This window comes from Chiloscyllium plagiosum, unplaced genomic scaffold, assembly GCF_037043375.1.
Source record: "Chiloscyllium plagiosum isolate Xiang-an unplaced genomic scaffold, Cpla_swu_hap1 HiC_scaffold_8, whole genome shotgun sequence".
In the NCBI taxonomy this organism is placed as follows: Eukaryota; Metazoa; Chordata; class Chondrichthyes; order Orectolobiformes; family Hemiscylliidae; genus Chiloscyllium; species Chiloscyllium plagiosum.
Window position 1 is genome coordinate 100,682,460 of NW_028270146.1, and position 27,205 is coordinate 100,709,664.

The 27,205-nt window shown below is 44.0% G+C and overlaps 1 protein-coding gene across 1 annotated transcript in view; it reads left to right on the forward strand.

Moving 5' to 3' along the window:
* Window positions 1-21,377, forward strand: part of rtf1 (RTF1 homolog, Paf1/RNA polymerase II complex component) — a 64,284-nt gene extending 42,907 nt beyond the window's left edge. Inside the window, exons 13-18 of the mRNA XM_087990170.1 lie at window positions 1,555-1,676; window positions 13,221-13,278; window positions 15,224-15,301; window positions 16,848-16,946; window positions 17,818-17,938; window positions 19,638-21,377. Coding sequence (XP_087846296.1) covers window positions 1,555-1,676; window positions 13,221-13,278; window positions 15,224-15,301; window positions 16,848-16,946; window positions 17,818-17,938; window positions 19,638-19,744 — 585 coding nt within the window. The 3' untranslated portion in view covers window positions 19,745-21,377. The remainder of the gene's footprint in view (window positions 1-1,554; window positions 1,677-13,220; window positions 13,279-15,223; window positions 15,302-16,847; window positions 16,947-17,817; window positions 17,939-19,637) is intronic.
* Window positions 21,378-27,205: the final 5,828 nt, after the last annotated feature.

The window sequence follows — 27,205 nt, forward strand, 5'->3', positions numbered from 1 at the left end:
TGTACTTAATGAGGGGTGAACGGAGTAGCTTCAATACTCCCATGTAAAAGTTGTGTTGGTAGCGGAGGTTTCTATCAAGATTCGCTGCATGTCAGGTGGCTTGTGAGAGGTTCTCTTTCTTTTTTATGGCCTGCTTTTGTGTGTTGCCACATCCCGTTAGTACTGTCTCACTGGTTCTGGGTAAGCTGCATATACTTATGTACAGGAAACCACCAAGCACTGCAGCCAGGCTTTCTCAAAGGTATTTCTAAATCCGAAACCCTTGCCTCTCCATGTTCTATCTCTGCCCAAGATTATGGCTCCTCATTACTAAGGAGTCCAAACCTCTGTCACAGATGTTCTGCAGTTTCATACATCTGCCCACTGCTTACAGGTACTACTCCCTGTGTTAGATACTTGCGTATAACTTCCTGGGGGTGGACACTGGAGATGGGGGCCAGTTGGAAAGTAATGCAAAGAAAATAAAAGATAGTCTTAACCTCTGTTGTTAACCTCTATTGGTGGATTGGCTGTGCTATTGTTGCTATCTTTAAACTTTTATCCTGATATTTTGGAAAAAACTATTTTTTTTTCTAAGTTGTACGTGACAGCCAAGACGTATCAACACTATCAGTGACTCAAGCTGAAGGGCCGAATACAAACCTATTAAATCAGGTCAAATCATAGGAGATGAGCTGTTTGGGAAACTGGCCAAGGAAATGGGCTGTTCCAGTCCAAAATATATTTGTGTTATACCGTTTTTGTTGGAAAACAGCTGTCTGAGACTCATCTCCTTATGACAAGTTCAGTTTGTCGAATGGAATTCTTAAATTCCAATGAGCTTAATAAACAAGCTTTATCTGCAAGGAATGTCAACAAAATCCAAAAACACACTGCAGTCAGGTCAGTTAGAACATAGAAGAATACAGCGCAGTACAGGCCCTTCGGCCCTCGATGTTGCGCCGATCCAAGCCCACCTAACCTACACTAGCCCACTATCCCCCACTATCCTTGCAGTTGTACTGCAAGAAAGTTCCCAATTTGTAGATTTTGGGATTTGTTCAAGTTCATTCAATCCCTGGAAAGGTTGTCAAATTGCAAAGAATTATCAGTTCTTAAAAACTAATGTTTCCGTTCCTTTCACTGCAGATGTTAGTTTAAATGTTTTGCACAGAGTATGTGTTCCCTCAAATAGGGGCATCTCGTGAGCAGCTTGCACATCTACACATCTGTGCAATGTTTTTGTGAAAAACACATAGATGTTCATTTTGGAGCCTAGCTCAAGGGAAGCTGAAGCCAGACTGTTGAAGTGAGCTTGACCTTTGGAGAGGTGAGGGTACAGCCTACCGATCAGCCAACCTCTCACTGTGACCCCCAAGACCTTTGGTTTACCCATCTGATGTTGCTTTGTGCTGTCCTGCCTAGTGTTTTTGGTTGGGTAGCTGTGTGCTACTTTCCTGTCAATTTTAAAGTTCAGCTCGTGTGCTGGGCCTGCCTTTAGCTTGGGTTGTTACAGTGTACTGGGACCCAATATCTTCACTCTAGTAATACCTCATTCCCTCCTTTTCACTTCAGGCAATGGCAGAAGAAGCGGGTGAACCAGATAAAGCACGACAAATCCAGGATCAGCTGAACGAACTAGAAGAACGGGCAGAGGCCCTTGACAGACTTCGCACCAAAAACATCTCTGCCATCAGGTATGCCTTTCATAACTTCAGAATGTCCCAGATGTGCATGGCTATTATGTAGGAAATATGGCTGCTAATATTATACAGCAAGCTGTCTCAAACACATTAAATAAATGACCAGATAATGTTTCAGTAATGCTGAATAAGAAATGTTTGTTAGTTATGGCAAACAGAAGAGACTTCTCCTTTTCAAATACTGTTGTGATCCTTTGCGTTCACCTCAGTAGGTAAAAATAGGGCTGTAGTTTTAATGCATCTTCAATTACAGCACCTCTTAACAGTGCAGCACTCACTCACTGCTGTGGTGTCAGCTAGGTTTGCTTTCTTCTAGTTTGTTCTAGAGATTTGGCAAGACCCAGAGATGATTGCCCATCCCTAATTCTCCTTGGGTTTGTGGTGGTGCTGAGCTGCTGCCTTGAACCAGTGCAGTCCTTGTCGTGAAAAATTCTAAGACTTTAACCCAGCAACAGTGAAGTTCTCAGTTGCTTTGTCTTGGATAGTGTTGAGCCTTAAGTCATAGAGTCAGAGATGTACAGCATGGGAATAGACCCTTCGGTCCAACCCGTCCATGCCGATCAGATATCCCAACCCAATTCTGTCCCACCTGCCAGCACCTCCATATCCCTCCAATCCCTTCCTGTTCATATACCCATCCAAATGCCTCTTAAATGTTGCAATTGTGCCAGTCTCCACCACTTCCTGTGGCAGCTCATTCCAAGCCCGTACCACCCTCTGCGTGAAAAGGGCAACCAGAAGAGACTTCTCCTTTTCAAATAATGTTGTGATCCTGGTTGCCCTTAGGTCTCTTTTATATCTTTCCCCTCTCGCCCCGAGTGCTGGTGAAGCAGGCCAAAAGGTAATATTCTGTCACACTCCTGACATGTGCTTTGGAGGGTATTGCAGACACTTTGGGAGTAAGGAGGTGAGACACTTGCCACAGAATTCAGTCTCACCAGCTGTTGTATCCATAGTATTCATGTAGCTTGTAGAGTTCAGCCGAGGATGTCAACACTTGCAGTGGTAGTGCAAGTGAAAATCAAGGCATAGTGGTTTGAATCTCTGTTGGGGATGGTCATTGTCAGGCACTTATGACAGTGTTAATTGTCGCTTGTCAACCCAAGCCTGAACATTGTAAAGGTGAAGTTTATGCAGGCACAGTCTGCTTCACTAGTTGATGAATTGTGAATGATACTGAACATTGCAATCATCTTAAAATAATCCCCCCCCCCAGCTAACCCAAAGATAAAGGGATGATCACTGATGAAGCAGCTAATTCTGGTTGTGCCAAGGACACTGCCCCAAGGAACTTGTGCAGTGATGTCCTTGAGTTTAGATTGTTAGCACAAAGAAGCTGGACATGACTCCAGCCAGTGGAGTATGTTCCCCCTGATTATCATGGATTTCAATTTACCTAGCTGCTTTGATGTCATGTGCAAATAGGCTCCCCTCACCTGATCAAGATTTTGGCACAAGACCCAAACCACAGCCCTTTGAACTCAGTGGAAAGTGTTGGCTGCACTGGGAGAAAATCACTTAGAAACCCAGGTAAATAGTGCGGTGAGGAAGGCATATGGCGTACTGGCTTTTATTGGTAGAGGAATTGAGTTCCGGAGTCCTGAGGTCATGATGCAGTTGTATAAGACTCTGGTGCGGCCGCATCTGGAATATTGTGTGCAGTTTTGGTCGCCATACTATAGGAAGGATGTGGAGGCACTGGAACGGGTGCAGAGGAGGTTTACCAGGATGTTGCCTGGTATGGAAGGAAGATCGTATGAGGAAAGACTGAGACACTTGGGGCTGTTTTCATTAGAGAAAAGAAGGTTTAGGGGTGACTTGATTGAGGTGTACAAGATGATTAGGGGGTTAGATAGGGTTGACAGTGTGAACCTTTTCCCGCGTATGGAGTCGGGTATTACAAGGGGGCATAGCTTTAAATTAAGGGGGGGTAGATATAGGACTGAAGTTAGGGGTAGGTTCTTCACTCAGCGAGTCGTAAGTTCATGGAATGCCCTGCCAGCAGCAGTGGTGGACTCTCCCTCTTTATGGGCATTTAAGCGGGCATTGGATAGGTATATGGAGGATAGTGGGTTAGTATAGGTTAGGTGGGCTTGGATCAGCGCAACATCGAGGGCCAAAGGGCCTGTACTGCGCTGTATTCTTCTATATTCTATATTCTATAAACAAAGTTGTCTTGGGTTTCCAAATACTCTCTGGGCAGCTGAGGCTTATAGAACGATAAAGACTTAGGTTGTATCTCTTTGCCTTTGTTGAGTTAGTAGAACTCCATGCTAAATTTTAGTATAAATCTGTGACTGCTTTCCATGCTGGTCGCTGTCTGCTTTTGCTGGGGAGATCTGTGGAATTGGCAGGAAACTGACAGTAATGTCCTTGCTCAGATTTATTTAACTCGTCAGCTGTCTAATATACTGTTCTGTGACCAAGACTAGCACCATAACATCAGGACAATATATTTAGGATGAAAGGAGAGAATGAATTAGTGTTAAGAATTCAGTCTTTTATATGACTGGTGTTGTATCCAGTTGTCCAGATTATAAATTTCTGTGCCCATTTATATTGGGATTACTTATTTAAAGTTGTCACTTTGATGATTATAATCTCACACTGAGTAGTAGTGCAATCGTTTTAGTCTTATGTAAAATTCTGATGCAGCTGGCTGTTTGGTCCATCATGTTTGTGTTAGAGCTTTGAAAGAGCTTAGCTTCACTGTCTTGCCCAGTAATGCTGCAGCTTGTTTCGTTTCAAGTTCACTTCTGAAAGTTGTTATTGAATCTAGTTCTAACACCCCTACAGCAAATTATGTAATTTGCTTGAATTAAATATCCTCTCATCCCCCAGTTTTTTTTAATCCCCTAACTCCTCTACATGTTTTGGAGAAAAGCTTCTATGTTCCAGCTTCTTAAATTGTCATTTTGTCCAAGTAATCTACAAGGTATATAAGGTATAGATTTTAAAATGGGAATTGAATTGCATCTGTGTGCTCTGATAGAATTATTTCTAGCCTTCTGACCTGATCCTCTATCCCTTTTTCACCATAGATTGCACCTGATCTTGTGTCCTGTGTAAAATGCCATGATATAGGAGATATGTGGACAGGAGGATTTGTGAGATGGTTCGTAAGGAAGAATGTACATGCATGTCTGGGAACAGCAGCTTAAGAGTTAATATTGTAACAGGTGTTCATAGCAGATTCACAGGATTGCATAGTGTGTGCATCATGGCAACAGGTTATTCGACCTAACCAATGCTGGTGTTCGTGTTCCAGTGGAACCTCTGCCCCAATGTTTCTCAGCCAAATCTACCACCATAGCCATCTGCTTTTATCTCTGGTATGTTTGTTTCATTTAGACTTGAGTGCATCTGTATGATTCACTTCACCTGTGATCGTGAGTTGCAAATTCTCACCAGATATTTAAAAAATTGTTTGAATTTGCTATGGGATTTCTTGATTGTCTTATACTTGTCTTGTGGACTTTGCTAGGGACATGTTTAAAAAGATTCTTTAACCTTGCAGATTGAATGTCTTCTGAAGGACAATGAGGGTTCTGTGCTGGTAGAGTTAGGCTAGCTGCAAGGTAGGTGGAGAGAATAGAATAAACTGCTTTACCTTGCTTTTGTAGATCTCATGAAAGCATTTAACGCTGACATCAAGGCAAGACTCTGCATGATATTGTAGAAAATTTGGAGTCTACCAAAGTTCCATTGTCGTGAATGAAGTATGAGTTTTTTTTTAAATTCGGTCGTGGAACGTGGGCATTGCTGGCTGGTCAGCGTTTATTGCCCTCTGTAGTTGCCCTTGAGAAGGTGCTGGTGAGCTGCCTCTTTGAATTCCTGCAGGTAGATTCACAATGCCCATAAAGTTCCGGAACTTTGATCCAGTGACAGTGAAGGAACAGCAATATATTTCAGAGTCAGGGTGATGTATGGCTTGGAAGGGAGCTTACAGGTGGTGCAATTTCTCTGTATCTGCTGCACTTTCACTAGTTGGAAGTGGTCAGGATTTGGAAAGTGTTGTCTAAGGATCTTTGAATTTCTGCAGTACATGTTGTAGATAGGACATACTGCAACTGGTGGTGGAGGGAGTGGATGCTTGTGGTGTCAGTCAAGTGGGCTGCTCTGTCTTGGATGGTGTCAAACTTCTGGAGTGTTGATGCTGCACCCATCCAGACAAGTGGGAGTATTCCATCACACTCTTGAATTGTGCCTTGGAGACAGTGGGTAGGCTTTGGGGAGTTAAGTGAGTTACTCACTACAGTATTCCTGCAGGAGTTGCAAATGGTGCTGAACATTGTGCGATTATTGACAAACATTCCTACTTCTGACCTTATGATGGAGGGAAGTCTCAAATGAAACAGCTGAAGATGGTTGGGCCTAGGACACTACCCTGAGGAACTCTTGCAGAGATATCCTGGAGCTGAAGTGACTGACTTTCAACAACTACAATTATCTTCCGATGTGACCGGTTTGACTACAACTAGTGGAGAATTTGCCCCCGATATCCATTCATTCCAGTTTTACTCGAGCTCTTTGATGCCACATTCAGTTGAATGTGGCCTTGCTGTCAAAGGCTGTCACACTCCCCACACCTCTTGAATTTAGCTCTTTTGTCTCTATTTGTAACAATCCTGTAATGAAGTCAGGAGCTGAGTGGCCCTGGTGGAACCCAAACTGGGCGTCACTACTTGATCACATCTTCCATCACTTCACTGATTAGAATAGACTGATGGGTGGTAATTGGTTGGGTTGGATTTTTCTGCTTTTTGCGTAGAAGGCATATCGAGGCAATGTCAGTGATGTAACTGTATTGGAAGAGCTTGGATAGGAGAACAGCACTTTCTGGAGCATATGTCTTTAGTACCATTGCTGGAATGTTGTCAGGCCCCATAGCCTTTACAGTGTTCACTGTCTCCAACTGTGTTTTGGTATCACATGGAGTGAATTGAATTGGCAGAAGTCTGGCATCTGTGATAACTGGAGGAGGCTGAGATGGATCATTCATTCCACACTTAGAATCAGAGTCACGGTGACAGGCCTTTTAGTCCAAACTGGTCCATGCTGACCAAAATGTCCATCAACGCTAACCCTATTTCCCTGCATTTGGCCCATATCCTTCTAAACCTTGCCTATCCATTATTTGTCCAGATACCTTTTTAGATGTTATTATAATGTACCTGCCTCAAACACTTCTTTTAGCGGCTCATTCCATATGTGTACTACCCTCTGTGTAAACAAAAATTCCCCCGCAGGTTCCCTTTATATTCTTTTCCCCCTAACTTAAACTGATACCCTCTAGTCCTGAATTCCCCAATCCTAGTAAAAAGACTGAGTGCGTTAACCCTATCCATGCTTCATGATCTTATAAACCTCTATAAGGGTCCCCCCCTCAGTCTCCTATGCTCTAAAGAAAAATGTCCTAGCTTGTCCAACCTCTCTCATGAACTCAGACCATTGGATCCAGGCAATATTCTTGTAAATTTTGTCTGCACTCTTTCCAGTTTAATAACATCCTTCCTATAGCAAGGTGACCAAAACTGAACATAATACTCCCAAGTGCAAGGTCACCAATGTCCTGTATAACTGCAACATAAATTCCCAATGTCTGCACTCAATGCCCTGACTGAAGGCCAGTGTGCCAAAGCATCCTTCACTATCCTATCTACCTGTGACTCCAATGAACTGTGAACCTGAACTCCAAGGTCCCTCTGTTCCACCAACTTGAGGCCCTACTATTCACCATGAATCTCCTCCCTTGATTTGACTTTCCAAAATGAAAGACCTCACACTTATCTATATTAAACTCCATTTGTCATTTCCCAGCCCACTTCCCCAGCTGATGAAGGACCTGCTGCAATTTCTTTATTGCTGGAACAGCACAGCAGGTCAGGCAGCATCCAGGGAACAGGAGATTCGACGTTTCGGGCACAGGCCCTTCTTTCCTGAAGAAGGGCCTGTGCCCGAAACGTCGAATCTCCTGTTCCCTGGATGCTGCCTGACCTGCTGTGCTGTTCCAGCAATAAAGTTTCAACTTTGATCTCCAGCATCTGCAGACCTCACTTTCTCCTGCTGCAATTTCTGATAACCTTCCATGTCCATGATGCCTTTTATTGTAGTGTCATCAGCAAACTTAGTATTCATGCATTGTATATGCTAATCCAAATCATTGATCTAGATAACAAACAGTAACTGGCTCTTCTGGCTGAAGATCACTGTGTATCGTATGCACTGCCTTATCTTCTGTACTGTATTGAGATTATATGCACAGTACTATACAATCAAAGTAAAGAATAAAGTGAAACAGGGAGAAAGTGAGGACTGCAGACGCTGGAGATCAGTTGTGTGGTGCTGGAAAATTGCAGCAGGTCAGGCAGCATCCAAGGAGCGGGAGGATCGATGTTTCAGGCATAAGCCCTTCATCAGGAATGAGGCTTGTGGGCTGGGGGGCTGAGAGATAAATGGGAGGGGGAGTGGGGTTGGGGTTCACGGACAATGAGGTTGGAGGCTGTGGATGGGAGATCCCCAGAGTTAATGAGGTTGTGGATAGTCTGGGAGATGGTTTCGTGATGGGAGATGAGGTCGTGGTCGAGGATGCGATAGGAGGTTTGAGTGTTGGCGCCTGGCTTCAGTGGTGTTAGAGGTCAGTGTGCCAGAGAACCAAACCGCAATCTTCAACCTCATTGTCCGTGAACCCTGCACCACCCAATTCTACCTCCTACCAAAGATTCACAAACCTGACTTCCCTGGTCGACCCATTGTCTCAGTCGGCGCCTGAACTCATCTGTGCCTACCTTGACAACTGTCCTGTCTCTCCACCTACATTCGGGACACCATCCATGCCCTTCACCTCCAAGATTTTTGTTTCCCGGCCCAAATGCTTCATCTTCACAATGGACAACCAGTCGCTGTACACATTGATCTGCCATGGCAAGAGCCTCCAAGTCCTCCGTTTCATCCTCATACGGCGAGCCAACCAGTACCCTTCCACCGACACCTTCATCCGCCTGGCTGAACTGGTCCTCGCCCTTAACAACTTCTCCTTCCAATCCTCCCACTTTCTCCAAACCAAAGGGGTAGCCATGGGACCTGCCTCTTTGTCAGGTACATAGAACAGTCCATCTTCCGCAGTTACACCGGCTCCACCCCCAACCTGTTCCTCTGCTATATCGATGACTGTATTGGTGTCAACTCGTGCTCCCATGAGGAGGTTGAACACTTCATCAACTTTACCAACATCTTGTATCCGGACTTCAAATTCAGCTGAAACATCTCTGAAACTACCCGCCTCTTCCTGGACCTTTCCATCTCTATCTCTGGCAACCAACTAACCACAGATATCTTCTACAAGCCCACCGACTCTCTGTTACCTGAACTACACCTCCTCCCACCCTACCTCCTGTAAAAACTCCATCCATTATTCCCAGTTCCACCGCCTCCATTGCATCTTTCCCCGGATGACCAATTCCACCTTTAGAAAATCCCAGGTGGCCTCGTCCTTCCACAATCGCAATTTCCCTTCCCATGTGGTTGGCGATGCTCTCCAGCGCATCTCCTCCACTTCACACACCACTGCCCTTGAGCCCCACCCCTCCCAATACAACAAGGACAGAACCAAACCCCGGTCCTCACCTTCCACCCCACCAACTTCCACGTACATTGCATCACCCTTTGGCACTTTCGCCACGTCCAAATAGACCCCACCACCAGAGATATAAAATTCCCTCCCCACCCCTATCAGCATTCCAGAGAGACCATTCCTCCCATGATTCCCTCGTCAGGTCCACGTCCCTCACCAGCCTGCACCCACTCCTGGCACCTTTTACCTTCCACCGCAGGAAGTGCAAAACCTGCACCCATGCCTCCGTCCCATGCCCCACAGGATCCTTTCACATCTGACAGAAATTTACCTGTACCTCCACCAATGTCATCTACTGCATCCATTGCACCCGGTGTGATCTCCTCTACATTGGGGAGGCTGGACGTCACTTTGCGGATTGTTTCAGAGAACATCTGTGGGACACCCGCACCCACCAACCCCCACCGCCCGTGGCTGAACACTTCAACTCCCCCTCCCACTACGCCAGGACGTGCAGGTCCTGGGCTGTCGTCTCAGCTAAACCATTACCACCTGCCGCCTCGAGGAAGAAGACCTCAAATTCTGCCATGGGACCCTGAATGTGGATTTCAACAGTTTCCTCATTCCCCCTCTCCGCCCCAACATTATCCCAGTCCAAAGCCTGCAACTCGGCACCACCCTCCTGACCTGTCCATCATCTTTCCTATCTATCCGCTCAACACTCCTCTGACCCATCATGTTGTTCCACACCTTCATCTACCTATCACATTCTCAGCTACTTTTTCCACCAGCCCCCCCCCCCCCCCTCATTTATCTCTTAGCCTCTGGCCCACAAGCCTCATTCCTGATGAAGGGCTTATACCGGAAATGTTGCTTCTCCTGCTCCACCTGCTGTGCCTTTCCAGCACCCTCTTGACGATAAAAGAAAACAGGACTGCCCTCACCCCTGTTTTATTTGGTATTTTCTTTCACTTGCTGTTGAGTTCTGTGTTCCCTTCCAGATACTTTGTCAGATAGCAAGCCATGTAAGCTGTCCAAACTGAAATAGAAGCTATAAACACAGCACACCCTGATCTAACTCTTGTCACTCATACGAAAATTAAAAAAGAAAATGTTTCTCAACTATTTGTAACTCGCGCTCCCTTTATATAAGCATCAGGAAAATTGGCTCTGGGACAAGGTGTCACATCTGTGACCTAGATCACACAAAACAATATCTTGCTGGCAGTTTATTAAGGTGCTCCTTTAATCTGATAGCTATTTCTCCTCCTCCCCACCCACCCTGGATTTCTGACATCTGTAAATATTGAAATTGTGTTTTTGATTCTAGAGTTCAGATTGTTAATATAAATTATGAACAGCAGTGGTCTCAGCACCAATTTTTCTGGAACACCATATCGTATCTCTGTCACTCCGAATAACTATCCTTTACTCCACTCCCATTTTGCTACCTTGTACCCTGCCTGACTTCACGTTCGCCACCTTGTATGGTGATGCCTTGTTGAAGGCTCTTTGGGAACCTTGTTGAAGGCTCTATGGTAAATTTTGTTAATTACCATAGTTTGCTCCGACTCCTCCCTAAAAATTCAGAAAGGTTGGTCAGTCAAGATTTTCCCATGTGAATTTTATGCTGAATATTAATTATTTTATTTCTTCTTGGAGACATGCTTCTATTGTCTCATCTCACTTACAATTGTCACTTTTTTGTACCATTGCTCTTAATTATCTGAACATCATCTATCCCCGCCTTGGCTATTTGCCAGTCCTCTGGCAGTATGCCCATTTCTAGCAGATTATTAAATAGAAGGAATAATATTCTCAGTTGTCTCTTTCCTGTATGAAATTACTCTGTTTATTTTGTTCACTGCATCCCTTTATATAATTCTAAATATGATCAAATCCTTGTTATCTCAATATTCAGTATGTCTATCTGTTCCATCTCCCTGATAAATATCAAAGCATAACATTTATTGGGCTATCTGTCAACTTTCTATTGTTGGCTGTGGAGTTGCCAAAATGATACCTACAAGGGGCAGATTATCAGAACAGGATGCATAGATGAGGTTTTGTTTATTTGAGTATAGCATATTAAGGGGCAATATAAGTCCTGTAACCATCAAATTTTGAGTGTGGGCATTCAGACCCTTCCATGTTTCTGTCACTGAAAATCTTTCTCTTAGACTTTTCATTATTTTCGACACTCCTCTCAAATCTTTTCATAATCTTCTCTGCTGTGTGAAAGACAATTCCACTTCTCTAATCTCACCAGGATGGAGGTTTGCACTTTTAATTGAGGTATTCAAGTTGTTTAGAGGCTGGTTATAAATTCACTTAAGGTCAGTGACACTTTCAAAAAGAGCAAAATGTGTCAAGGCTAACACCTTGATTCTCCTGTTTAATGAAAAATTATTTTTGACTAATTCAAGAATCAAAGTGCTAAATACTATCTCGGGTGGCCTCCTGCTAAACACAATCATCATAAGTATAAGTTAACAGGCAATTTGTGGTTCGTTATAAAGTATACATTGCACATTAAATGGCAAACACAACTAAGACAGATCTTATGAATTGAATCAGCACTACACAATGGAGAGGTCATCAAAATCAGTCAAAAAGTTCTGCAAAACTCGGCCTTTCTCTTAAAAATTTCAGCTTCTCTGTTAGACGTCACCAGCAGGTCGCAACCAACGCGGTTTCCACAGACTTGGTCTTCACCAAAAAGGGTATATCTCTGTAGAACCTCCTCAACTGGGATTGTTGGAGCAGACCAATCCATAATACCATTGAAGTTACAAAGCAGTTAAGCAAATAGACAGTTGCTGTATTCCCAGTTTCTGAACGTAGTCCCTCTTTCAGCCTGCCTATCTTACACCACTGGACTCATCAAATTCTCCTGAGCTCTGCTGGCTTTTTTTTTGAGTTTCAACCAGCAGTACCATTTCCTGATCTCAGTTTTGATGCTAGTTTTCTTAGCAACTAGGAGGATCTTGTTTTCTGTCTATCTCAAAAAATACCAGCTTTGTCTACAGACTCAATAACTAGGTTCAGTAGATGGAGGACATGATAAAATTAGAGCTAGGTCATTCGGGTGTGATGTCAGGAAGCTCCCCTTCATCACAAATGGTAGTGGGAACCTGGAACACTTTCCCCCAAAACGCCATTGAGGTTGGGGTCCAGTTGAAAATTTTGAAGCTCTAAGCGATCTCATTTTGGCAAGAGTATCAAGGATATGGAACCAAGGCAGGCTGATGGACTTCACATACAGGTGAACCGTGATCTAATAGGCTTTCTGAGTGTGCTTGAATGAATGAAAAAAAGTATGCCTACTTTTGTTGCTATGTGTGGTTCCTTTCTGTATTATCATTGTGGTTAGCTTATAGTGTCACCCAGGCCCTGGTACTGCTGAGAAATGGCTTGAAGATCTTGAGGGTCTTTTTTTCCAAAAAGTGGAACAACTGTTGAATTGAACTGGAGCAAGCTTTGTCAGGGTACCTTTAGTTATGAGCAAAATTATATTGAATTTTGAATCAAAATCTCCAAGCGATTCAAACCTGTGCTAGCAATAACTTGATGGAATTTTAATTGAGCTATGGGGTATAAAAACTAAAAGATAATGATGAGCCCACACACTATCTTAAAGATTTCAGTTTGAATGTTGTTTACCCTTTGGGCTGTACATTCTCAGGAAGAGTCTGAGGATTTAGAGAAAGCACAACGCATGTTTTACCTTCTCATGATTGACCGGTTCCTGAGCGTATTCCACAGAGTTTTTGATGTGCAAGGCCCACATCTCCATCACTCGCCCAGATGGGCCTGGGGATAAGCTTCCACCTGGTAGCAAAGCCCCTTCATTTCAAACAGAACCTAAAACTGGCCTTGGAAATGATTGCACTCTTCACAGAGCAGTCAAGTGATGGCTTATTTTAAAAGTGTCTCCATTAAAATGTTGTTGTTCCTTTTTCTAGTTACATAAACCAGAGAAACAGAGAGTGGAACATTGTAGAGTCTGAAAAGGCTTTGCTGGTAAGTGCTGTTGTTAAGTAACTATTAACTACTGATTCAAAAGCATTTGGTTAATCTGCATTGAAGACCAGAAGTTGTCTGGTTCAGCAACTGTGCTGTGGTAGCTGATTTTGCTGTGGTTAAAGTTGGCTTCAATGTCATTTGTTTGCGAGAGAATATTAGCCAGGATTTTCTTCCAGGTCACTTTCTCATGATGTGCTGAGACTACCATCTTTATCAAATGGTCATTAATCAGACTCACCGATAAAAGGTGACTGCTCAGATGAGATGTCGAAGGGCAATGAGCACCCCATGTGCTGATGCACTGCCAGTTGTTAACACTTTCAGCAGAGGAAGGGGGAAGCTGGGTGAATTATATTTTGCAGGTAATTCTGATATAACACAGCTTGAGACAGTGGGAGTTTGGTAAGATGTTCTAGTAGACACTGTTGTGTAATGTTGGAATGGTTTATTACACATGGGCGCATACACAAAAGCAGAAATTGCTGGAAAATCTCAGTAGGTCTGGCAGGAGCTGTGGAGAGAAAGCAGAGTTAATGTTTCTGATCCTATGACCCTTCAGAACTCCAAAGGAGTGCATGGTAATTTCATTGAATTTGTGTTTGGCCAATGCTGCAGCTTTAAGAACTGAGGAATGGTCAACACCTAGATTTTTGGTCAACTTTTCCTTCTGGTTGGTTCTCTTCAATCTGGCAGATATGCTTCAGGCCTCAGTCAGCTTGTTTAGTAGTGGTGCTGCTGAGCTTGACTTAGTGGCAGACATTGAAGTTTGTTTCTATTCCGTTTATGTGCGCGGGCGCTTACCCTGCACCCACCCAAAGCTGTCCAAGTGGTGTTCAAAGTTAAGGAGACCTGATCCACCAGCTCACGGAGAGTGATTGTGATTGGCAGGTGATCCCTTTGCCCACGTTTGATGTAATGCTACGAGATTTCATGGAATCAAAGTTGAGGACTCCTAGGATCACACCTTGGTGTCTGTTTATCACTGCTGCCACTTCTTGGGGTGGTGATGGTGTAATTGGTGATGTTTTGAGTGGTAATGATTCCATGTGTATGACTCTTGGGTTGAATATTCACCACTCTGGCACTGCTCTCCTAATTGTGGTGCGGTCACCTGAATGAGGAGGACTGAGTGGTTTGGGTGTGTCTGCTGCTTATTGTACCTAGATGCCTGGCAGTCACTTGGTTATATTAGACTTTCCTGTAGTGTTTTTATACATCTGAGTAGCTTGCCGGACCGTTGCGGCAGGTAGTTAAGAATATGCCATGTTGTGGGTCTGGAATTGCATCTCGACCAGATTAGATGTTGTGGCCAAGTTCCTCCCTTTTAAGGGTATTAATGAACTAGATGGGTTATTTCATGGACACTATTGCTAAGACTAAATCTTTAATCCAGCTGCTGTGGTAGAATTTGAACACTCATCTCCAAAGTATTAGTGCGAGAATCTGGATTGTTCGTTCAATAATATTATCACAATATAGTTGCTCCTGATTTAGGGAGAGTAGGACATTGAAGGGCTGGGGAAGTGGGGGTGGTTGGAGAAAGAATGGCTGAGGCTGTGGTAAGATTTTGCAATGTGGATCTCTGTTCTAAATTGGAGAACCGGGAACGTGCGTGTGTGCGTTCGTGCGCGCTGTAATTGACACCACAGTGAGGAATGTAAGCAGCAGTAGACTGAGAGAAATACTGCATGGGAAAAGGCTGAGCTGCAGTTGTCTCTGTTGGAGCACTTTGCCTAAGTAACTCACTGCTTGCTTCCACCGAACATTCTTCCATCAGCCTTGCTGAGGTACAGAGTTGTTTTGATGCACAAGTGACTCAATGTTTGTCACAGAGCAACCCATTCTTGGAGGTAGTGTTATGCAGATTGCTTCTGACATGTGGTAACTGTTGAATTATAGGATTGCAGAACTTATTTTAATTGTAATCTCCCCTTCTGTGCAGGCTGAGGTCCAGAACGAGAGAACTAAACAAATGGACCCCTTCACCAGGCGCCAATGTCAACCAACCATCGTCTCCAATGTAAGGTCTTTTTGCAACGTTGTCAGTGGTCATGACATGCAGTGCTTTCAGTGTGGTTCTACAATGCTATTTGAGCTTTGAGGTTTAATGATGCCAATGACAACTTGAAAGCTGCCTGAGTAGGGAGGTTTATTTCTTATTTGTTCATGAATGAATAGCACTGGCCAGCATTTATTACGATCCATAATTTAGATTAGATTAGATTAGATTACAGTGTGGAAACAGGCCCTTCGGCCCAACAAGTCCACACCGACCCGCCGAAGCGAAACCCACCCATACCCCTACATTTACCCCTTACCTAACACTACGGGCAATTTAGCATGGCCAATTCACCTGACCCTGCACATCTTTGGATGGTGGGAGGAAACCGGAGCACCCGGAGGAAACCCACGCAGACACGGGGAGAACGTGCAAACTCCACACAGTCAGTCGCCTGAGGCGGGAATCGAACCCGGGTCTCTGGCGCTGTGAGGCAGCAGTGCTAACCACTGTGCCACCGTGCCGCCCACATTATCCTTATAGTGGTGACATGTCATCTTGAATACAACTGAATGGCTAACTGGGCCATTTCAGAAGGCAGTTAAAAGTGGGTCTGGTGTCACATAATTCAGACCTGGTAAGTGGCGGCTTTCCTTCCCTAAAGGATGTAAGATAGGCTTTAACAACAGTCCAGGTGTTTTACAGTCACTGTTACTTAGCTTTTGTTCCAGATTTCTTGCAAGTAAACAAAAGAATGCTGGAGAAACTCAGCAGTACTAGCTGTGGAGAGAAAGCAGAATTAATGTTTAGATTAGATTAGATTCTCTCCAGTGTGGAAACAGGCCCTTTGGCCCAACCATCCCACACTGATCCACTGAAGAGTAACGCACCCAGACCCATTTCCCTCAGACTAATGCACCTAGCACAATGGGCAATTTAGCATGACCAATTCACCTAACCTGCACATCTTTGGACTGTGGGACGAAACCCACGCAGACACAGGGAGAATGTGCAAACTCCACACAGTCGCCCAAGGCTGGAATTGAACCTGGGACCCTGGTGCTGTGAGGCAGCAGTGCTAACCACTGAGACACCGTGCCACCCCAATCTCATTTGAAGCAGTCATTTTGAGCTTGAAATGTTAACTCTTGCCCTATCTCCAGATTGTGCCAGCCCTGCTGGGTGTCTCAGCATTCCGTGTTTGCTTTAAATTTCCAGCACCTGCAGTGCTTTAACTTTGGCCAACAATTAAAATGACATTTGAATTTAAATTGCTCAGTTGCTCTGGTGTGATTACAAATCCAGTCAAATTTCTATCTCTGCTCTACAGAGCTTGTAAAACATGGCCTCTTGGCTCGGGGAAGCAGTACGATGTACCCCCTGCCTTTCCCAGTGCTGGGTTATAGAGGTGGGGTGAACCAGGCCCTGACCTCTGCTGGGAGGTTGTGTACCACCAGCACACCCTTCACAGTGCTGGGCGGGTATGTGAGGAGGCACTTTCCAGGCAGAGTGTGCTAGGCAGACTTTGTGATGACAAAGGTTCACAATGCTGCTTTTGTTTCCTTAGTCCCGAGATCCTGCAGTCCAGGCTGCAATCATTGCACATCTGAATGCCAAGTACGGATCTGGGTCCCAGACAGAGCTGCCACTGGAATTAAACAAACCGGTAAGAATGAAAAGAAATGGTGAATATCAAATCATCCTCTGGGGCGTATCATTTGGGAAACAGTTCTTTTGATCCTCCTTATGATGGGAATCTTCTGACTTTGTAGCTAGCTAGTGCTGTTGTTGGGGATTATTTGTTGTTGGACAATTCTTAGGGCCTGTAGAGTGGGAAAATGGAGCACAAGTAGCTGCTCCATTGTTCAGTGCGATCATGGCTGATCTGCCAATATTTCATGTCCTGCATCTACCCCCTCCATTCTTTTTTATTTCTTTATTCTACCTTCAGTTTTTTGGTTTCTCCAGCACCTATTTTGTCAGCGGTGTGTTAGTCTCCCGAGAGCACCAGGGCCCTTCGGTCGGTCATTTATCAATTGTTACAGCGATAAGTTGTCTCCCCCAAAAAGCTGCTTATTCCAAGAAAATGCTTTTCTTTCTTCAATATTTTCCTCTCTCCTGAAACTGCTGGCTCTTTGAGCATACTTCTGTGCTGGCTCTTTGAGAATACTTCTGTTGTCACTGTCTTGCACACTGTGTAGCCAGGACGGTGCATAACTTTAAGAAGAGGGTAGGGAGAACAGAGATCCAGAAAAGTAGTTTTTAAGAAGCAGTTTTGATGGCATATTTTGAGTTTCAGTATGAGTAATTTGAAAAATGACAGGGTAAGAGTTAATCCCTAAGGAACAGGCGAATTTGTCAGTGTGGTTCCCGAAACACTTCACTTGGGGGTTTCTCCACCACATATCCCAATCAGTTGGAAATTCATTGATTCCTGTGATTAACCAACATTGTATATAACAGAAGTGCACTCATAGATCTCAAACATTTTCTTATGTCTCAATTGCTACATTTGTAACTGATGTGTGTTCCTACAGCAGGATCAGGGAAGCAGTAAGAAAGAGGACAGTAATAATAAATCGAACAGCGACCTTTCTGAGGACCTTTTCAAAGCGCATGACTTCGACATCAAGATCGATCTGCAAGTACCCAATGCAGGTGAGCCTCTGTGAAAAATGTATCTGTTGCATGGGGTCAGTTTTAACCTATTTCTAAATGTTCAAATGAAAATATTTCTAGTCCAAACTAAGTGGCCTCTCTGTCTCTTGTTTCAAACTCATTGCAGTTTATTGTACTGTATGGGATGTTCCAACGTCACCTTAGTGGCCATTTAATGTCTACTCTGCAAGACAGTGCCGTCAACAGTACAGCATTTCCTCAGAATTGCTTTTGTAGATGAAGGGCTCAAGGAACTAGAATGGAATGTAATCCCCTCTGATATTTACCACTGATGACTTGACAGAAGTATCCTGGATAGGCAAGGGGGCAAGAAAGAATAACCACCTCCTTTTTAAAATGCTGAATAGGACAGTCTAGCAAAGCTTTCCTAACCATGGTGTACTGGTTCTATGAATATTTGATGATTGTGGTTTGATCTGATGGGAATTGTGCAGAGGCAGCTTTGCTGTATTTGTAATCCAGGCTAGATATAATGAATGTGAGAGCCCTTGCAGTGGCTAGTATCCCATTTCTCAGCATCTACCCCTGCATGAGCAGCTTCAGGTTTGCTTGGTTTAATGCCTTAAATTCCATTCACCCATCCATCCTGTGCTCACTGACCTACAAAAGCTCCCATTTTGCTAATGCCTAGATCTTAACATTCTGCTCCTTGCTTCAGACCCTTTAATAACTTTGCTTCTCCCTGTCATTGTACCACTTATGAGAACTAGAACACAGGTTTCTGTGCCTCTTGTATTCATAGAATCTCTGCAGTGTTGAAACGTGCCATTGGCCCAACAAGTCCACACTGACCCTCTGAAGAGTGACCCACCCAGACTAGATTAGATTAGATTACTTACAGTGTGGAAACAGGCCCTTCGGCCCAACAAGTCCACACCGACCCGCCGAAGCGCAACCCACCCATACCCCTACCCTTACCCCTTTAACCTAACACTACGGACAATTTAGCATGGCCAATTCACCTGACCCGCACATCTTTGGACTGTGGGAGGAAACCGGAGCACCCGGAGAAAACCCACGCAGACACGGGGAGAATGTGCAAACTCCACACAGTCAGTCGCCTGAGTCGGAAATTGAACCCGGGTCTACAGGCGCTGTGAGGCAGCAGTGCTAACCACTGGGCCACCGTGCCGCCCAGGAGTGCCGCCCAGACCTATTCTCCTAACCTATTACTCTGTTTATCCCGAACTAATGCACCTCGTCTATACATCCCTGAAAATTATGGGCAAATTAACATGGCTAATTTACCTAACCTGGACATCTTTGGACTGTGGGAGGAAACCGGAGCATCTGGAGGAAACCCACGCACACAATAGGAGAATGTGCACTGTCCACACAGACGGTCGCCCGAGGCTGGAATTGAACCCAGGTCCCTGATGCTGTGAGGCGGCAGTGCTGACCACTGAGCCACCGTGCTGCCTGAGTGTTGCTGCTGTTTATGGCTCCATCTTTGACTACTTGGATCCTCAGCTTTGGAAATCTCTTCTAAACCCGTCTACCTCTCACTCTTTCCCTAAGACACTCCTTACAATTTACCTCTTTGACCAAATGTTTGATCAGCTGTCCCCTGCTTGTTGGGACTGGTGGGTGGAAGCAGGGGCAAGGTGTGTTTACTGGGTTAAAATTAAGTAAATACTATTTGCAGTTCAATAACTGTCGTCTCTTTGCATTGGTGTAGAATCCAAGTCGTTGTCAGTGAGCTCGAAGACTCCGTCCGTCAAAGATGGAACCCCAAGGCGATCCCTAAACCTGGAGGACTACAAGAAACGCCGGGGACTGATTTGAGCATGTCAAGACTGCTGCTGCTGCTGCATTTCTTTGTATGTGTCTTACTGGCAGCAGACGAGTGCAGCAAGCGGACTTTGAAAGACTGAGCCCGGCTGCCCGACTCTCTGTTCAGGCAGGACGGTCATTGTATAAAAAAAACCAAACTCCTTGGTGATTTTTATTTTTCTTTCATTTAGTAAAAGTAAGTTGAGTGCTGCTTTCTGTCATTCTTTAGTGCTTGGCTGCAAAGTGATCCCACTCAGTAGGTCTACAGTCATTTTTTAAAATCTTAACAGGGATTGAGACTATAGTTTGCCTGAGGGGATAGTTTGATTTGTGCATTTGGCGAGCTCTGTTTGAAGCAGTGTTCTCCTACTAGAACATCTTGTATACAGGAAACTTTTCTTTTTCTACAGCTGAGTTTTGTACATGTACACAGTAGTTTAAGTGCCTAGCAGAAAACCATCTGGTGGCCGGCTGGATTTGTGATCAGCTGGATACAGAGCACCACCCCGCCACATCTATTCTGGCTGCTAGGTTGTTTTAGTGCATGTGGCCTATTGGCTACTGTAAATGATGGTAAGTAATTGTTTTCCTCCCAGTTTGTGTCTGATATCCGCCAAGTAAACCTCCTTCCCCCCCCCCCCCCCCCACCAAAAAAAAAGCTGCCTGGCAGTTTCCTTTCAGGAGTCTCCCTACTTTGGCTCATCCACCTATAACTAAGACATTGGTCTCACAGTAGTCAAAGCCAACTGTGGAGGAGACTACGTCAAGCCAGCCCTGGGCCCTGCTTATCATTGAAGTATTGGTAGCCTTTGTCTCATCTCTCTGATCTCGGGCAGTGATGCCATCACTTGAGCTCACTTTGCCTGCGAGCACTTTCCTGCTCGATCCCTGCAACAGTAGCTCAGTGAGCTGGAATCTGTTGCTAGGCCCAGGGCTTTGTTAGTAGGGAATCACTTGAGATCTGTAAATATCTCCCCTGTAATTAAGGCACCCCCGAGAGTTGAACCTTGCACCTGATTAAATCAGAGCAGGTTTTCATTCACATCAAGCCCTTATTCTGAACAAAAGGTAATACAAGAAATACCTGGGGAGTAGAAAACTTGAAATGTGTGGTTTGATCTTTCATCGTCTAAAAGAGAAACCCAGGTGAGTGGTTCAGCTGGCACAAAGCATGGTCAAGGTCTGCCTGAATTGTTAATCTCTTTCCTCCTTCAAGGTAGCTACTGTATGTTTCCATCAGAGTTTTTTGTGTTTTATTCTGCAGCGAATGTCCTCTTGTTCGTGTTTAAATCCCAAGAGACTGGAGCTACATTGACCTGCGTCTGCCCTGCCCAGTCCCAGCAGCCCAGGCACTGGTTAAATCATTGACTTAGTTTGAGTTTTGAATGGGGGGGAGCAGGGGGGTTCATGGTAGGCCACAGGCGTTCCCAGATTAAACCAGCAAAATATACCCTGTACTGGGCAGTAATTTCAGTCAAGGGTGGAACATGTCGCATCAGATGTTGGCAGGGCAGTTATTTTGTGAATGTGCTCCGAGTCGATTTACAAACAGGAAGATATATGGAACCGAAAACAATGTACTCTTGTAGTACTGTATTCCTGCCACTACATGGTAGTGTTGTTAATAAAGTGCTAATCCACCGTCTGGGCATTTTTAATCCAGTCTCTGTTCAGTTCTAATTTCAGTCTTCAGAGAAAATGTGTGCACTTTTTTAAGAAAAAAAGGTGCCAATGAACTTTGTGTCATGAATCCTCAAATAAATATACTTTTTTCTCCTGTTGTATTTGGGGATGTGGTGAGGATAGTTACTGTCCGTTCCTGGTTTCCCACAGGAAGTGGTGGGCCACCTCAAATGACTGGTATCTGTTTGTTTTGTGGCAGTTTAGTGGCTGTCTGGGCCACTTAAGTTGGGTACTTGAGCTTTGGCCACTTTTGTGAGACTGAAGTCATTTATCAGCGAAATCAGGTTTCCTTCCCCAAGCGATTGTTACGAAACCAGTTGGGTTTTTACAATCTGACAGCTTCATGTTCACTTTACAAATAGAAATATTTTAATTCCATGTTTCTTTTACACTGGATTTAGAATTTCAAGCTTCTATGGTAGTTTTTAAATTTAAACATTATTGGCCCAGAGAAACAACTATAAATACCAAAACCATTATGCACTATCATAAATAGAATTACATCTTGATTTGCAAACGTACACTGACCATTTATACCAACTGTTCTCTGGTGTCATGGTTCAGTCAAATAGACTTAAGTAAGGGTAGTCACACATGAATGGTGGCATGGTGTCTAAGTGGTTAGCACTGTTACCTGACTGCACCAGGGATCTGGGTTTGTTTTCACCCTTGGGTGACTGTGTGGACTTTGCACATTCTCCTTGTGCCTATGTGGGTTTCCTCTGGTTGCTCCAGTTTCCTCCCACAGTCCAAAGATGTGCAGGTCCGGTGGATTGACCATGCTAAAACATTGCTGCATTGTTTGCAGATTAGGTGAGTTAGCTGTGGTATTAAAAGAAGTCATGTGGGTTGTGGATCTGGTGGGAAGCTCTTTGGATGGACTGAATGGCCTCTTTCTGCATTGTAGGAATTCTATGAGTAAGGCCAGAACTGACTGACAGTGGGTTGGGAAAGGAGTTTAGCAGCTAAGCAGAATGGTGGTAGACGTTTAAGAAAATAGTTCATGACTACCAACAAATAAGGATCCTAGGAAGACCATAAGCTAGCCATGGTTAATCAGGGAAGTTAAGGACAGCATTGAGTTTAAGAAAACCTATAACATGGCCAACTTTGGTAGTAAGCCTGAGAAAGTTGTTCTTGAAAGACTTGGAAAACGTCTTAAAAATCAACAAAAGGCAACCAAAAAATAACACTGAAGAAGACAAACTTTGAAGGTACACTTTCATGCCATAAACAAAGACATGCAGTCAGAGTTTCTTTAAATATGTAAAAGGGAAGAGAGAAGCCAAAGCAAACATAGACCCCTTGGCGAACAAGGCAAGGGAAATAATAATGGAGAACCAGGAAGTGTCAGAGCAGTTGAATAAATACTTTGCATCAACCTTTGCAGTAGAAGACGCTAAAAGTATTCCAAAATTACTTAAAAATCAAGGTTAAAAGGAAAGGAAATAATACATAATTATCTGGAGAGAAATGGTGCTAAGGAAACTAATGGGGCTAAAGACCAATTAGTCCCCAACCTGATGAGATCCATTCCAGAATATTAAAGGAAGTAGCTGCAGAGACAGTGGATGTACTGGTAATAATCCTTCAGGAATCCTTATATTCTGGAAAAGTTCCAGAGAAATGGAAAACTACCAATGTAACACCTTTATTTTAAAATAAAGACAAAAACAGGTTATCTGGCTTATTGGGGAAAATGTTCGTGTCTATTATAAAGGATGTAATACTATCTAGAAAGTCATTATATGATCAAGTAGAGTCAGCATGGCTTAAAGGAAAAATCGTGCTTGACAAATTTATTAGAACTCTTTTTTTTAAGGAGGTAACAAGCAGGATAGATAAAGGGGAAGCAGTAGTTGCAATATGTTTGGATTTATAGAAGATGTTTGATAAGGTACCACACATTAGACTACTTGAATAAGAGCCCATGATGTTGGAGGTAGCATATCAGCATTGATTAAAAGGTTTAGTAGAGCGAGGCTGTCAGGCAGAAGATTCAGAAGCTTGAACATGCACCACCAGATTCAAGAACAGCTTCTTCCCTGCCATTATTAGACTGCTGAATGCACTTCTCTAATTTCAAATAATGTTGACCTTGCTTTGTGCATCTCTGGTGCAGCCATAATCTTGTAAACTTGGCTCTAAGCACACTATGATCTGTATATCTTTGTTTGCTATGATCTGTCTGTACTCCTTGCAAAACAAAGTTTTTCACTGTACTTGGGTATATGTGACTACAATGAATCAAATCAAATGAGTAATGATACATTTCAGGATGGCAACCTATAATTACAAAGATCAGTCGTGGGGCCAAATTTGGATCAGGATAGCCAAAGTAGTGGATGACATAAAAAATAGTGAAGATGATGTCAGGTCTGCAGTGAGAAATAGATAATGAGTGGGCAAAACTTGGCAGATAGTCATAGAGTATGGAAAGAGACATTTTGGTCCAAATAGTTCACGCTGACCCTATTCCCAAACTAGTTCCACCTGCCTGCACTTGGCCTATATCTATCCATCCATTCCTGATGGGCTTATGCCTGAAATATCCACTCTCTTGCTCCTCGGATGCTGCCTGACCTGCTGTGCTTTTCCAGCACCACATTCTGTCCTCTAATCTCCAGCATCTGCAGTCCTCACTTTCTCCATATCCATCCAAACCTTTCCTATTCATGTACCAAATGTCTTCTACATTCCAAACGTCTTCTACCTGCATCCAGCACTTCCTCTGGCAGTTCGTTACACGCACTAACCATTCTGTGTAAAAAAAAAAAAGGTTGCCTCTCATGTTCTTTATAAATCTTTCTCCTCTCATTCAAAAAATATGTCCCTTAGTTTTGAAATTCATTACTTTGGGGAAATGACCTTTGCTATTCACTTTATCTATTCACCTCATTTCATAAACTTCTGTTAAGGTACCTCAACCTCCTATGCTCCAGTGAAAAAAAGTCCCAGCCCCTCCTTATAGCTCGAGCCCTCCATTCCTGGTAACATCTTGGTAAATCTATTCTGAATCCTCTCCGTTTAATAATATCCTTCAAATAAAAGGTGACCAGAACTGCACGTAGTACTTTGGAAGAGGACACACTAACGTCCTGTGCAACCTCAACATGACGTCCCAACTCCTATGCTCAACGGTCTGAGCAATGAAGGCAAGCGTGCTAAATGTCATCTAAACAACCCCGACGCAGATTTCAAAGAATTATGTACCTGAAACCCTAGGTTTCTTGGAATAAAATGGAGAAGAGCTTGAGATTGTGCACTTTGGCAGGAAGAATCGAGGAGCTGACTATTATTTAAGTGGAGGAAAGATGACAAATCTGTTGAACAGAGGGATTTGGGAATGTGCGTTCATAAATCACAAAGAGCTATTATCAATGTTCAGTGGATTATAGTGAAATTAATTGTTGACCTTCATTTCAAAGGGCATGGAGTATGAAAGTAGGGAGGTCTTGTTAAAACCATGCAAGACATTAGTCAGCCCACAATTGCAATACTCTGAATAGTTTGGGCCTCTTATCTATGAAACGATATACTGGTTTTGGAGGCAGTCCAGAGCGAGTTCATTAAGCTGATACCAGGAATGGAGAGATGTTTTAAGGAGTTAAAGAAGCAGAAGGGTTTGGGGATGGTATTCAGAGTTTAGTACCTAAGTACTGAAGGTGTGGGCACCAATTGGCATGATATTAACATTAGGGCTGTTGACACTGGAAGTAATGGTGTAGGAGTGGAATGAGAAGCTACTGATGACTATTCCAGTGCGATGACCTGGATAAAGATGGAACTAGGTGAGAATAGTCCCATACACCCAGATGGTAAAGGGTTGTTGGAAGATATGCATAGGTAGTGAAGAAATAATTGCAGTCACAGAATGTAAGTTATTGACTTTGATTGCCATCTTTGTACTGTGGCAAGGTGGAAGACTGGAAAAAGGTGCTCAACCTTGGGAAAGCTGAGAATGGATTTAGGAGAAACAACGCGTTCAAGGCTTTTGAAGAGAGATGGAGATTTGGTGGCAGTGTGCAAAGATGGAGGAGTTAAGATTTTGTTTTCAAGAGGGGATCGGTTTTTGAGGTAAAAGTTGATACCAGCTAATGTAGGGAGCAGGAAAGGAGTTTTGTGATATCAGCTGATCAGCAGAGGAGTGGGCGTCCCATAGTCAAGCTAATCTCTAGTTAGAAAAAGTACTATGGAGTAGGGAGACGCTTAAGTTTGGATGGATGAACTTGGCCCAGGGGAATGGAGGGTCATGGATTAGATTAGATTACTTACAGTGTGGAACTAGGCCCTTCGGCCCAACAAGTCCACACTGACCCGCCCGAAGCGCAACCTACCCATTCCCCTACATTTACCCCTTTTACCTAACACTATGGGCAATTTAGCATGGCCAATTCACCTGACCTGCACATCTTTGGACTGTGGGAGGAAACCGGAGCACCCGGAGGAAACCCACGCAGACACGGGGAGAACGTGCAAACTCCACACAGTCAGTCACCTGAGTCGGGAATTGAACCCGGGTCTCTGGCGCTGTGAGGCAGCAGTGCTAACCACTGTGCCACCGTGCCACCCACAGGCGCAGCTGCTTGGATAGTCTCAGTCTTAATGACAAATCCATGAGTCCTTCGTGCATAATGAGGGTGGAGGGGACAGGAGGCTGATTGGTAGGAGATAAGAAAAGGCAAGAATTTCTTTAGTCTTCCAGGATGATTCTGAAATGGTGAGTGGCTTCCACAGATAAGCAAAGAACTTAGTAATGTCTTGTGGCCCAATCAAATCTGGCACTTGGCAGTTAATGCCAGTGTCTAGATTAGAGTGGTGCTGGAAAAGCACAGCAGTTCAGACAGCATCCGAGGAGCAGGAAAATCGACATTTCGGGCAAAAGCCCTTCATCAGAGGGGTCTAGAGGACAAAAGCTTTTCCAGCACCACTCTAATCTAGAATCTGGTTTCCAGCATCTGCAGTCCTTGTTTTTACCTGGTTAATGCCAGTGTGTCTGCATGATCCTTTTCATGATGTATACCTTGAACATGAAGTGAAAGGAGTGTGGTAGAAGGGAGAAAAATACAAAGTATGATTAAGTAAGTAATGGTTAAAAGGTGGCTGAATGCATCGAAGGTGTCATTGAGTGTATTCAAATTTTGGGCTGCATGGTAGCTCAATGTTTAGCACTGCTGCCTCACAGCACCAGGGACCTGGGTTCAATTCCTGCATTGGTTGACTGCCTGTGTGGAGATTGCATATTCTCCCACTATCTGTGTGGGTTTCCTCCCACAGTCCAAAGATGTGCTGGTCAGGTGAATTGCACATAGTGTTAGGTGCATTAGTCAGGGGTAAATATAGAGGGGAATGGGTCTGATTGGGTTGCTCTTTGGATGGTCAGTGTGGACTTGTTGGGCCGAAGGACCTATTTCCTTCGGGGAATTGTAGGGAATTGTAAAAAAACTTTTTCCTCCCTCACTGTTGTATTTCTAGCTGTACTTCCACTGATTTTAATCTCTTAACTCCCTTACCCTGGTGGCTAGTGGCATTCCCCTCAGCATTCTGTGACTGGGAAGAATTTTAACTTACAAAGGGAGTGCAGATGTTGATGAATGGGATCAGGAGCCCCACGTGATCTTGCTGACTGCTTTTGATGCGTCCACATTTTCAGCATGGGGGTGACATACCTAGAAACAGGGGGCCGGCAATTTGAATGCACAAAATGGCAGTTCAAAGAGGATTAACCTTGGACTGTGTAACCAACTTGGGGTTTTCCAAATTCTCTCAAACCAGCGTAAACAAGATTAT